The sequence below is a fragment of the Lagopus muta genome, chromosome 2 (assembly GCF_023343835.1).
Source record: "Lagopus muta isolate bLagMut1 chromosome 2, bLagMut1 primary, whole genome shotgun sequence".
In the NCBI taxonomy this organism is placed as follows: domain Eukaryota; kingdom Metazoa; phylum Chordata; class Aves; order Galliformes; family Phasianidae; genus Lagopus; species Lagopus muta.
Window position 1 is genome coordinate 23496952 of NC_064434.1, and position 14327 is coordinate 23511278.

General features: G+C 34.3%; 1 protein-coding gene across 4 annotated transcripts in view; it reads right to left on the reverse strand.

Annotated features, from left to right (window-relative positions):
* The window catches only part of HMGCLL1 (3-hydroxymethyl-3-methylglutaryl-CoA lyase like 1), a 74729-nt gene that overhangs the window by 39921 nt on the left and 20481 nt on the right, over window positions 1-14327 (reverse strand). For 3 of the 4 annotated variants that reach the window (XM_048936547.1, XM_048936546.1, XM_048936549.1), the window contains exons 2-5: window positions 13232-13309; window positions 12221-12328; window positions 8262-8357; window positions 6525-6673 (exon numbers count right to left, since the gene is read on the reverse strand). In XM_048936547.1, the coding sequence (XP_048792504.1) occupies window positions 6525-6673; window positions 8262-8357; window positions 12221-12328; window positions 13232-13309 (431 nt within the window). The remainder of the gene's footprint in view (window positions 1-6524; window positions 6674-8261; window positions 8358-12220; window positions 12329-13231; window positions 13310-14327) is intronic. The other variant, XM_048936548.1, reaches the window with a different exon arrangement.

The window sequence follows — 14327 nt, forward strand, 5'->3', positions numbered from 1 at the left end:
TGAGCAGAAGCACATATCTGGGAGTTCACAAACCAGACTTTGCAATGGAAGTGTTTAATTCTAAGTATGTGCTTAAATCTTTGCTGAATGAGGGCCAGGCATTTTAGTAGCTTAACTGTGTCTTTAGCATGCTATCACTAAAAGAACTCAAGCAATTGGGAGCAGAAAGAAGAACTTGCAATACGTGAAGTTACCTATAAAGCCGCCTTAGGAACACACAGGTAGATGCTGTTTTTCTCACTCAGGTTTTATGAGACCAATTACTTCCTTTAGTAAAAAAAGTGATAAAAAGATCCCTACTTGCATCCCCAGGCAGAGTTTGCCCAGTCTCTTGCATGTTTTTTCAGAATTCACTGCAGGTGAGGATCGTTTGAGTTTCTCCTAAATTGCCTTCTATGCATATAATAACAATTTAAAACACAAAACCCAACAAATTTACTGTGTAATATTTTGGACAAAAATGCTGAACAGCCTCTGGGGATGGGGAGGGATAAGGAAGAGGAAGAGAGTTTTCAATTTCTTCCAATAAGCCAAAACTAAATTGCTGTGCTCCACAAATGCTATAGACAGTATAAAGTCTCTGAGATCAAGGTGACTAGTAGCAGTGATAATCACCACACCAGCCCAATGACTGTGAAATGTAGGATACAAAACCACAAACAGGGTAAATGAACAAACTTTTCATAACCAAAGTGTTAAAATGAAAATGAATCCAAGCAGAAACTCAACTCCATGTTGTAATCAGACCTTTGTCAGCTTGTTTCAGCAAGAGTTCAAGAGCCAGATCCACAGCTGCTACCACAGCTGGAAGCACAGAGCCTCCTGAGAAGCCAGTTGCAGACTCAGATGCTGCTGTTTCCTGTTTATTATTATAGTGTAAGTTCGCATATAATTTACCATGTTCACTGCAGATGTATTTATTTTTATTGGATGTTCGTGCTAAAATGTATATGCCTATCATTTGGTAAATTCATAATATTAAGGTTGATATATTCTGTCTCTTTGCAAAGGAAGCCATTTGTTAGAAACACACAATCTTTACTGTAAGGAGAGGGTAATACAAAGAGAGGGGGGAAAGGAGATTGTTCTAGAAACAAAATCTCCAAGACAGCCTCAAAATGTGTAAATAAGTTCAGGATTTTTTTAAGTACTTAAAAAAAAAAAAGTCCAGAAAACACCACTGAATTCTATGAATGATTTTTCAACCTCTCTAAAAACAGAATACTATTTCTATACTGAAGGGCCATTTCAGGGTTAGTAACTATGACTAATTATTCAAGCAATAATCAATAACATACTACCAAGCACTGCGTGGTTATCTATTTTATAATTTCATACAAACAATTATATCTAATTTTACACTACCACTTGCAATGAAGAGGGATTGCTTAAATTCAGAGAAGAGAAATAAGAGAAACAAGTAAATACACTTCCGGCCCTACAGTAATATTTCCTATCTTCCTGGCACCAAACAGATGAGTACAAATTGGTATAACATGGTTCTTAAGGAAAATCTCTCTTCTAATATTGTGTAATCATCCACCATGATGGAATTATTATAACAGTTCCTTCATTATTTTCTTAACTTTTGCGCAGTAGAGAGAAATGCACCAAGTCCCAACTTCTAACAGTTTCTGGATTCTCAAACTTCTCCAGGGGACTGTGACCAGATGGCTTAATACTGTACAACCCCGTAGACTAGTTTACCATTTACACATTAAAATGCACTGCTTCCAAGTCTGCTAAATACTTGTCTACATTTTGTTGTTCCCACAGTCTCAAACATAGACTCACTTATAGCGACATGAACGTGCTAAGCTACTATTACTAACTTTCTAAAGCAGTGATACTAATACAAATCACCCTCTTATTAATATAATTGTGGCTATGCCAAAGAATTCTCAATCTGGCCTAACAATGAGGGTTTAATGCAATTCAGAAAAAGCATATGTAGTCTAGCCCTAAGTTCTCTAAAAAGCCAAAAATGTGAATTCTAAGTTCCTGTCTTTATTGGTAAAATATACATAGCTTTAAACCACATTGATCTGTGCAAAACTGCATTGTCGGAGTTTCATCTCATAGTACTTCTCATTGGGTACAGTGTTGTAAGGCCAGCCAAATGTCCTGTATTAAGGTATCTAAGGTAAACGGTCAAAAATGGAAAAATGGCATTATTGAACTGAATTATTAAGATCAAATTGTCTTGAAAATCAGAAGTTTCAGATACTCTAAATGTTTCATTATAAAAATAAACATCTCTGGAATTGCATGCCATAAAATATATCAAAAAAATACCAATGTGTTCTTCCCCCCCCTCCTTTTTTTTCCCCCCCAGAATAAATCCAAATATCTTTAGCAGAATGAAGAAAATTAAACTTGATTCTTTCTGTTAGATTTTGTACTATTTTGTATCTTCTTACTTTTTATATTAACATAGATGTACAATAATAACTATTTCCTATGATCAACAAGGAAGCATACACTTTTAAATCTTAACATTAAGATAATTTTATTATAACATAATAAATGTATTGTTTGAACAATTTGAATAATTTTGCTGTGTAATTGTTTGTATGACATTTGTGTGCCACAGAAAAAAAAAATTCCTAAATTTCAAGTGTATCAACTGGCACTGAATTCCATACAAACATGGATGTTTGCCAAATATTGATACAATTCAATAATCGTTTCCATATTGCGAACTTCGGGACACTGCTGCTCATTCTTAAAAATTATAGACTATAAACAAAGGAATTATATACATCAGTTTAGAATTAATGTGTGATTACACGTGCTTTAATTTATGAAGCAGCAGCTTTGTAAGGAAACGCTTCCAGAGTTAGAAGTTATTTTATAGCAAACATTGCCATCTGTTCTTCCAACGCTGAGACTCTAAACATTCGCGTACACACTCAGATTTACACATGCACATGCAAATAGTCCAAAAGGGCTATTCACAGGGAATTTTTTCAGGACTGTGACATACGTACAGCTTTTAATTACAGGTCATGGAAAGGTGTTTTTTGATAGACAAAAAAAAAAAAAAAAAAAAAAAAAAAAAAAGGAACATTTCAGCTCTATATTCACCATTGATTTTCTTCAGGACAAACACAATCCTACACAGAACCAAACGTTTCAAATGAAAAATACTGCTTCACTGTCACAGAACTAAAGTAGGAACTGAAGAGCTATTTGTGAAAAGAGGTGGAGAGCGTGGATGAGAAACTACTTAATTTCTTAAAGGCTCTCTACTGCAATAACTGCACTTTCTCTGTTCAAATTATGTACTATATTAACTTTAAAGAATGTGGCTTAGCCAGAATTTTCTTAACTTTCTTACTATACCTACACTTACACTAAAATTTCAATTTCAGTAAAACACAGTCCAATGGACTACTTGGAACTAGCACGTGCCACAATTTTTCAATAATCCTGGATTATTTGAGTTCATTTTTAATCACAGAAAAAGATGTGATACTTGTAATAGTACCTGAATGATGCATTAAAAGATACAATCCTAAAACCAGCTATATATTTTGTGCCATGTCCCATGCAAAATACGCATAGTAGTCATTAACTGACCACACAGTTCATAACACTGATTTGGCACAGTGTCTTCACAGAATGTGTCCCAGATGTTATTGTAAAGTTTTTATACATGTACAAAAACTAAAAATTAAAACCCCTTTATGATGCTAATAAATTGTCTAACTTCTGTGACCATATGCAAGATTTCAATTCTTCATAAACATTTGAACTAATTTAGTAAACATTTAGAAAACTGTGTACTACACTACAGATTTTAAACGTGACAGCTGACAACATAAATTTTCTGGATGATGATCGAGTCAATGTTAGTGCAGCTGTAGCAACAGTAAGACATGCAAAAGCTTACCATTTAGTTTCAACTATTTGAGTGCATTTTTCATAAGATTCAAGGATTGCCAATGATTTACACTCAATACATAAAGTCTAAATTGCCAGTAAAAATGGGAAATAAAATTTGAACCCCTTAAAATTATTTTGAAAGTATTTTTCAACTGCACAAATAAGGACTTAGGGCAAGACACTAAATTATCCATTTCCTGAAAATAAATAACACTTTAAACAACAATAGTTCTTTAGAAAGGAAACAATCACTGTATTGAAATTAATAGAAACACAATTCATGCATATTTTTATTACCTAAGTAATTCAAACAAAATATTTTGCCTACAACATTTATATTAGAAACCAAAATGCGTAGTCCTGGACGTTTGCATGTGTAAAGGCTGTGGAATTTGGCCACAGCTCTTCAGATGTAGCTGTTCTCTAAGAGATTAATTAAAAACAAAAAAGTTAATTCTCAATGCACAGAATGCAAATCTTTGCCCTTACATTATACAGCTTTACTTTATGTTACTTTCCACAAAAACTACTGATACATTCATTCTACCTGTTGTAATTTTTATAAACCACAAAGTTCTGCTTCTTCTAGCATTCAGAGAATCTTGCAAAGGTTATTAAAATGTTTTAGGGAAAATAACATTTATTTCACTTGTCACTAATTCTTTTAATAGCAGCTAAATTGGCATTAGTATATCAAGGTCATAAATCACAAGCTCTGATAACTAACTTTGTTGACTGTTTTATCTCCAGGAAAAAGTCGCCTTGATTGCAGTGAATATTTCTACTAAAGATATTTTTAAATTTCACTTCCTGACTGTCTTTTCCACATTCTGTTCTGTGTCATTAAATGCAGTGTAAAGCTCCACAAGTCCAAAGCTAATGCAATATATACATAATCTGATTATATTTTCTCTGAGTTAAATCATCTCATTTTGGAATACTGTGTGGGGTTTTTTGTTTTTTGGGGGTTTTTTTGTTTGTTTTTTTCTCATTCTTTTCTGCCTTGTGGCCATACATAATTGATCAGATAGTTAACAATAAATGTATGGGAATGTTGTAGAATCCTACCATGGGAACGGCTATTTCCATCACATGTCAGTTTATCAGAGCCAGAATAATTGCTGCTGGCATATCACAAATGCCTTAAATGCGTACTCTGTGCAAAAAAAGCAGCAGGGTTCCAGCTTCTTAAGCATGTGCAAACTAGTGCAGAGAATATAAGTTACCACTTTAAGCTTCAACATCAATCTAGAGTCCACCACAGGGGGCTTCTTCATCACCTGCAGTTTACATCTTCAGAAATTTCAATTGTTGACACCCGTAGCTATCCAAAAATATATGCAATGCAATCCACAAGCTTTGAGGACTCCCTTGATTGCTGGCTGGCTCTATTGGGCCATATGTTTGATGTTTGGTAGTGAAATACAGGAACACGAAAGAGAAAACATTGCTTGACACACGCTAATCCCTGAGCTTAGTCTTCCTGGAAAACTTAAGTCACTCATTATGCTCTCAGCTCAGAGTTCAGTTTCAGAAAAACACAGCAAACAGCGGCTGCAGAGACTGGTTAAACAGACTTCTTATAAAAGAGTTTGCTCAGGAAGGCAAAGCTTGACTCAAGAGATTAGCCGCTAGTTGGAGTACTTAAACTCCGTTACAATTTTATTGTTTCTTAATTAGGTTCTTATTTCTCTATCCAAGTGACTGTCCATCCAAATTGGGCCAGACCAGGCCAGGCAAAAAGGACATAAGCAGGTATGAGATATATTATAAAAGCTTTTCTCAAGGCAAACACTGCGCTGTGCAAAAAGTGCACAGTAGCATTCTCTCTTCACTGTTCTGAAGGAAAGACAGATCTCAGTATTTATTCCCAGGCAGGTTTCCAAGAACTGACTCTGAGATATCTACTTTTCAGCTCCAGGTATTTCCTGAGTCTGATGCAGTTTGCATGACTAGCACTCCTCAATGAATCCCAGTGTTGAGTTTCATCTTGAAACATGTATACAAATGTTTTTTGCGTTCACAAACAATCTTAGATATAAAGCTCAATGTAATGCAACAGAAAATGGAAACGGAGAAGATTGTCAAAAGGCCACACCATTCAGGAATTCTGAAATTTTAAAAGAAAATATACTAGAAAAAGAGAAATACTGGAAGATTTCAGAGTTTCATGCAGTAGATACTGTATATGCTCCAGATCTCCAAGTTTTCACAACAACTTCCATGAAAAATATTTTTTTCTTTAGGAATGGATTTGTTTCATTATTTTTATACCTTGATTATACAGTGTATGAATATTACTATAAAATAAAAGCATTCAGGATATTTTTTAAGGTTCAGCAACACAAAAGACGTTTTTTTCTGTCATCTGTGATGATAAAAAAAAACTGCATAATAAAATGGATATGTATATACACATTGTAATTTCCAGATAAATCTAGTTGCCACTAATTGTTGCAAGATACAGAACAAAATTACTAAATATATTCACTTAAGAAAATAATATCACAGTAAAGGCTATTATTTCATTAATTTATTACATAAAAATATGGTAGTATGCTTTTTTATTTGTAAAAAAAATAAACTTCTAACAGTATTCCAAAAATTCTATAATATTTAAGAATCTTTATATTTACCCACGCACTGGAATATTCATATTTCTTGCTGACTTAGCAACTTCTTCAAATTTTTCTATGCTCTCTTCAATAGAACAATTAATATTCATTTTGCTAAAAGATTCAGATGCTGCACCAAATACTGAAACCTCTGTAGCCCCTGCTGCAATCTGAAAAATACATTTCAACAGAACAGAATTATAACGCTACATTACAAGATGAGATTAAGTACTTAATTTCTTAAGACCTTCTGGAACTTTAAAGTACATTATAAGTCTTCTCTATTTCTGAAGTATAAGTTTAATTACTTTTTTTTTTTCCTATCTATTTCATACAAATCAGTCAAATCAAACATTGAGTGCATTACCCTATGACAAATCTCCTTCTTCTTAGCAATCATGCACACGTAAAAATATAAATACATAAATATATATTAAAAATACATATATATTTTAAAGTGATAAAATTTAAGTATTAAAATGCAGGAAAATACATAAACATTCAATGAAAATAACAATTCATTTAATTTTTTGCAAAAGTAAAGATCGCATAACATCTCTGAAACATTCAGCTTCCGTACAAAGTCAGCTCCTTGTCAGTGCCAAGAAGTCATTCTCACAACATCTGTGACCCACAAGTACATAGAGAAGCAGCAGTAACCAATAAGATTTCCTTGACACAGTTGACTGCTACCATCAAGAGCTCCACTGGTATTGGTGTCATAGCTGAGAACACAAAGAGGGCATTTGGATTCTGCTGAGAAAAGGCCTCAGAGCAAATACCAGCCTAGAAAATGCCTAGTGTCAATGTGTAAGCTTCACTGAAGGGGTGATTAGCCCAAGATTGTTCTCAATTAATCAACTAACTAACTAAGGAGGCAAATCAGAACACTGAGAAAACATTTAAGCTAATTAATTAATTCTCACTTTCTGGTACAAATACTAGTAGCTTTCTCTCTCCAGCTCACTTTTCCCTTTATTTGCTGTTTCTGTGGGATGTCTTAACTTCAGCAACCACTACAGAAACAAAAACCCTTTCAAATAAAAGGATAAAAAAATATCAAGAAAGGACAGAGGAATCACCTGCAACTATTGTTTTTGTTTTCCCTTCACTATATCACTAAGCAGGGTATGCAGAGCTCTAATTTAATTTACACAAGTTGCCACTGCAGACAAAGCTGGCTGACTGTTGGTAACTGACTCACTTATGTATAGAGTTCTACTTAACAGAGATTACATGTGCAGTATAGAAACTGAACAACAGACTACACCACAACTGTCCATCTGCAAAGCAGTGTGCCTTCTAAATATGACTGTCCTCTATCAAAGCAAAGCATGGAAGCATGAAACATTTTCAGAAAAAAAAAAACAACAATGTAAAGACAACTATCAATATGCATTGCTTTATGAAGACTGAACTACACCATTTTGAGTCTTAACATAATGAATATTTACTCTGTATGAACTGGAACAGTTAAAAACTTTTGAAATGAAATGAAAAATTTAAGGAACCTAACACATTCCTCTAAACCATTTTCATTTAATTCACTCACTACTTTCTAATAAGAAAAAATTCTGCAGAAACTTTTCCAGAGCCAACAAGCTTAAGAAAGAAAAGAAGCTCTCCTTTTTATGCAAGTATCATTTATACAAATATGCAAGGACTGATTGATATTTCCACTGGTGTGAGAAATTAGGGAAGGAAAAAAATGAAAACGTGGAGGAGGTAATTGTGAATGTCTTCTACAAATGCACTTACAGCTGAATGAAAACCTTTAAGATTAGGCGTGAGAACAGGATATTGGACTCCAGGATGCCGCTCAATGCCTCTCATTACTTCTTTGTGATCTGCCATCTAAAATACAGAAATAATTTGCAGCTAATTTTTATATTATATATCTAAGCAAAAAAACAATGTCTAGTTCAGGTATACCGTTCACAGAAAAGAATAACAGCACAGGGATTCAACTGAGGTTGCACAAACGTCTTTTCTTGTATTTCTTAACTTTTGAGTATTTGAGTTGCAAGCTTTTAAGTTCCACATGAATACAGAACTGGGATTAAAAATTCTGTAGTGTTTTGTTTTACATGTATATGTAAAAAAAAGAATGCATTATACACTGACAAATTTTTTTATGATGCTAATCTCTGATTGTTACTGCAACTTTAAACCTACCTTGATGGACTCCATAGGTGAAATCAACAGAATAAAACCATCCAAAACTTGAAAATGGAGCACTTTGATAAATGAGACATCAGATATGAGATAAATGAGACTTCACAAACTTGAAAACAATTGAACTTACTCAATGCTGTAACCAGCATATTTGAAAAGACTAAGAACCAAGTGCTTAGTCTTTTCTTAAAAAATACAGCAAAATCCAAATTTCTGCATAGCGCAACATTTTAATATACTTGGGACTTTCTTTCCAAAAAAAAAAAAAAAAATTATTACAACAAAAGTCAAAGAACAATACTTTACTGAACGCCTACTGAAGCATTTGTTTTCCTTAGCCTCCCCTCACAAGAGAAATCATACCTTGCAGGATACGCTTACTTTTTTCTCACTCGAGATTACATATAGATCCATGTATTAATCAAGAAGAAAAATCAAAGACTTATTTAAACTGTATATTATTTAGACAATTTATTTCTTGAAAAAGTGGGAGAAAATTAATTTTTTTAATGTTGCCCACGTTTGAAAACAACAGAGTTAACAACACAAGTAATTCCTACTTTGCATCTTTCAGATTTTGAGTTTTAGAATACTCAATCTACATACGTTTCAAGTGCTGTTTACATCAGTTTTTACATAAATTTCCAAACAAACAGTACTTTAAATATTTAACTGGATTTCTGATTACCTTCACACTTGTGCAGAGTCAGCTTAGGAGTACTATATGAAAAAATACATGAACTGTGAAGCTTTCACTACTTGTTATTTGGAAAAGTAAGACGTGAAATAATGAGAGTTTGCAGTACCTGAATTCTAAGTATATTCTAGGTAATTAAGTGCCAATACTACCAGTAACCTAGAATCTCACATAACTGGTTTCCTATTATGAAAATGGATGAATTAAATACATCAGAAATATGCATGCCTGTTTCCTCCAGTGTAAGGCCAACGTGCGCCTGTAAAGAAGTAGATACACGGTACGTACAGAATGTCTTATAGACTGATACAAATTATTTCTCATCAGGAATCAAGAAAATAGCACAAAGTAAATTTCTGTAATTGCTTGTATGTAAACTGTATAGGTCTTTATAATTAACATATCTGATGAAGTTACAGAAAACATTGTCTTGCCTTATTTAAGAACAATTTTGCATTCCACAATTTAATAAAATTTCTGAGGGCAAAGGAGAATGTTTAAAACTAAATGATTAAATAAATGGCAAATGTTGGAAGTAATTCTACACTTTAAAGTTATAGCCCAACTTAAAATATATTAGAAAACCAAAATGACACAGTTTCAAACTGCATAAAACTGCCAGGTCCAAATAATACTTTATGTAGTACATTTGTCCCATTACTATTTTTCCTGTAAGTAAAATCCCATTTTAACACATGTTGCATGTTAGAAAATTTTAAATTGCAATAAAACATTTCTTTTCCAAATGTGTTTAAAAATAAGCTTTCTGATTTATAATTTTGGGACATTTAAGTTATAGGTGTGGGATCCTGTTTACATGGCATCTTGCTACCGTGGAACTTCTTTTAGCATTTTTTCAGCAACAGAATCTCTGGGCCAAAAAAAAAAAAAAAAAAAAAAAAAAAAAAAAAGAAGTGGATGGGAAACTATAAAAAGCTCGAAAATACCAAAAAAAGAAATAAGTGAATGAGTAATCTAAACATAACCAAGAATTTCGTTCCCATGACGCACGAAAATAAAAAGGAGCAAAGAAAAGACAAAGTCAAGACTGCACTTCCTATCAAAGCAACACAATCTTATCTTTTAAATAAAGAAACATTTTAAGCACAACTTAAGTCATTAAAATAAAGCATTCAGATGTGGATTTAAGATAAAAAGGGATTGTTCATTTTTTCTGAAACTGTCACATCAGTACTAAATTTGATACTCTTAATGGCTGATAGGAGAAGAAAATAATTAGACAGGAAATGAAGAAGTCCATCTCTTTTTTTTTTAGACTTTTCCCTCACATGTTTAAAATCTTTGTGTTATTCTCTGTTGCTGTAGCAGCAAAGTTTGATGACACTTAGCATAGGCACTTTAACGAACGCAAACTGAAAGTACACTGCCACTCAAGATATTCTGTAGTTATCTTTCTCTTATCCTTTCTTTACGTTCCTCTCTGATGATCCCAGAAACACTGAAATAAATACGTGTGTGCTCTATAGCCAGTTTGTTCTGCTATCTCAAGAACAAGAAGTATGACCATACCATGTTTTTCTCAGATGAAAGCCTGGAACGCAGGACATATTCTCAACAGCTTCAATTGGACAAACTTTTTATACATTTTAACAGAAGATGTGCAAATAAAAATGTTAAAAATTAGCATATTTTCTCACATCAATTATATACATGTATAACTTTGTAAATAATTCATGTGGTCCTTACTAAATATACAAATACTCAAATGCTTCTGCGTATACATAGGAATCTCAGAGTCAGTTGCCTTGCTTTGGTGCTAGGGAACATTTCTGAAGTAATCCCCAGTTTGCACAAGTTCTGTAATTATGTTTTCTTCCTCTAGAAAATTTCTTATGTTTGGGAGCGACGATGATGTCTAAGATTTCAGCTATGGAAGAAAGAAGAAAGCTGGAAGCAAGAAAAAGCTGGAAGAAGGTTCAGCAGAGGATACTCCAAACAGCTCTGTTAAAACTATTTCCCTTTTCGGTCAAAAGTTGAGGTTCTACTCTTCCTCCCTGCTGGAGAAACAGCACAGTTGTGGAGCAACCAACCCCATGCTTGGCCATGTATCTGTTGACTAGATTCTGGCTATGTCTCAGATAGATACGACTTCCTATCTTGAACTGTCAAATCACCATAGACTTGCCTCAGTAAGTGCCACCCCCGGTTACATTCACCCACCTTGGTCTGTTCTTGGGCACTGCTGGAATACCCCTTTGTCAACAAGGCTACAGCCTCTGGTCCTCTGGTTATTGTGTTTGGACCAGGGTTTCCTTTCCCTTCTGGAGCAATCTGTTCTTGCTGTTCCTTCACTCTACTGAGTTATGGATTTAACCATTTTTCTGCAGAACTTCTGTTCAACTGTTGACACTGATTGTGTCTGCATTCACTGCAGGTGACTCCCATCTCAGGGCATGCAACACACGGCTCTGGCTAACACTAGATTATAATTTGAAGCTATAAAACCTTCATGTTCCAACAAGCCCTTCAATGGATGCAGCTGAAAACAATAAAAATACTTTCAGCTTGTTATTTTTCATTGGAATACGCTGTGGGACAAAGACACAGACATAAAGATAGATAAAGGTGTGTAGAGTTTATATATATATATGTGTATGTATTGAGACTACATTTTAATAATTAGTTCAACTTCAGTAATCTAGATAAAACCATAAAACGTGAAAACTGCATAAATAGCCTCAGACAACAATATCTGATTTTACAGACACAGTGTATTACCCCTGTTCCACTTTCGTGGATAAGTATACAGGCTATACTCTTGGAAAACTCCACTGCATGGAATGACATGTAAATTTAAATTAGAAATCGTGATGACTTTACATACCTGAGGCACCCATTTGGATGAAACAAAACTGGTCACTTCTATTGCTGGAAGGCCTGTTTTAGAAAGCCGGTTGATTAACTCTATTTTGGTATCAGTTGGGACAATCACCTGTGAACATGGAGACATATTATCATAAAGCATTTCATTCAGCAAGACGTTTTTATAAGTGACATGTTCCTAGCAATAATCCATACATGAGTTATAAAATAATGAACTATACTTGTACTATGCAATTTACTGAGAGAGGAAACTGACATTCAGGGAAAGCACTAGATGGTACACAAGATTCTACTCCATTTTTTCCACCACAAAAATAAAATGAGGAAACACTTCCACATAACTGATTATAGATCTGTCCTCACATCAGCCTGGAGAAGAAGCAATAAAGGAAACTGTAACAGAGAATAGTCCAACCAGAGAAATATTGGGGTAAAAAATAAAAGCTCCACAACTGAGGCAGAGTTATTCTCATATTCTGGAGTACTACTAACTCTACCAAACCTTTTACATAAGTAACAATATAAATGAGATTAACCACCCATTTATGAAAGGGATTATTGTTTGGGTTTTGACAAATATACAGTGTTTTAAATAGTCCCTTTCAATCTACTTCTATACTCCCTATACTCCTTTAGGCAATAATTTCATTTCCTCAGGAATTATGACAAAATCTATCATACTGTTCCTACTGTATATATATACCTACATGTTCCATATTACAAGCATAGCTAGTGTTTTGTTATAACAGAATGTGATTAGCTGACAAAAAATCCAGAGGAAAAAAAGGTGGTGGAATAAAATAAAAGCTACATAATCAAGTATTGCAAGAGGTGATGCAATTTAACATTTGGCTAAACAGTAACATGCTTTAATTCTATGCAAGACAGTTATTAATATACATAACTATATTTTACAAAATGGAAGAAATATGATTAGTATGACACACGTATTTTACACAATGAAAAGAAACTGATATCCATGTCAAGGTACGCAAAAAAAAAAAGAAATTACCTTTTCATTTTGTAAACCATCCCTTGGCCCAACCTCTACAATCTTTATGTACTCCGGCAGTCCAGATACTTGGGATTCCTGAAACACAAAACAATGAAGATCTCTAAAATAAAAGGCACAGCTTGCACTTCTCCTGTTATTCCAGGTATAAAGTCATACTGTCAACAGTGAATTTAAAAAAAATCTGTGAGAATATGTTACACACCTTCAATTAGGGAATGAAAAGCAGAAGTTACTGACATATATGTTCCACAGCTACTCTGAAGCCAAAAATGCTTATTTTAAGAATATACAGAAAGCCATAAATGAACATTTTGTTTTACAAAGTGAGAAATAGTCCCATTTCTAAAAGCTTCCCAACAAACAAGTGTTACCATCCTCTAAACTTTTACCTGAATGTTCTCAATTTAACCAAACACTTACTTCTGTGTAAAGGTTTGCAAGACTAGGCTATAAATCTGAAAAGAACAGGGCAAAGAAGTCAAGAAATGTTGAAGAGATTATTAGCGAAAGATGAAAGTAATTCCTCTGCTGGAAGATGAAGGCTTTAAAGAAGGATTTAAAGGGGAACAAGGAAGGCCCCTGGTAGAAAAGAGGAATTTTCCAGGTGTAAGAGAAGATCCAAAAAAGCAGGAGGCTCAAAGGAGGGAAAGAAGGCAGCAGTAAGGTTATAGGGCTAAGGAGAGCATGGGGAGTTGAAGGGGGAGGAACGAGAAACAAGAGCAGAAAAGCAGGTGAGGGGAAATTAAACTTCCTTTTTTATTATTTAGCTGCTCTGTCATTGAATCAAGTTGACAGGTGTGGCAGTTAATGTAACCTGCGCCTTGAAGTCCTGAAACACTTCAGAGTAGTTGCTTAGTTTGACCCCCAAATGCTGTGTGTCTTTAAAAAACAAATCAAATGGCCAACCTCGGGCAGGCAGCCAGCCCCTGGATGAGCAGACAGGATGAAGAATACAGGCAGCCCCACCAGAAGCTTTGGAGGTGCCCTGTTTTCTATATTGCACTGAATCCAGAATCTTATTTGGTGTCTTCAATTCGTGCTAAAGCCCTTGATGGGATTAGTGCAAGCTACCTGTGGGACAGTAGCTCTCTCA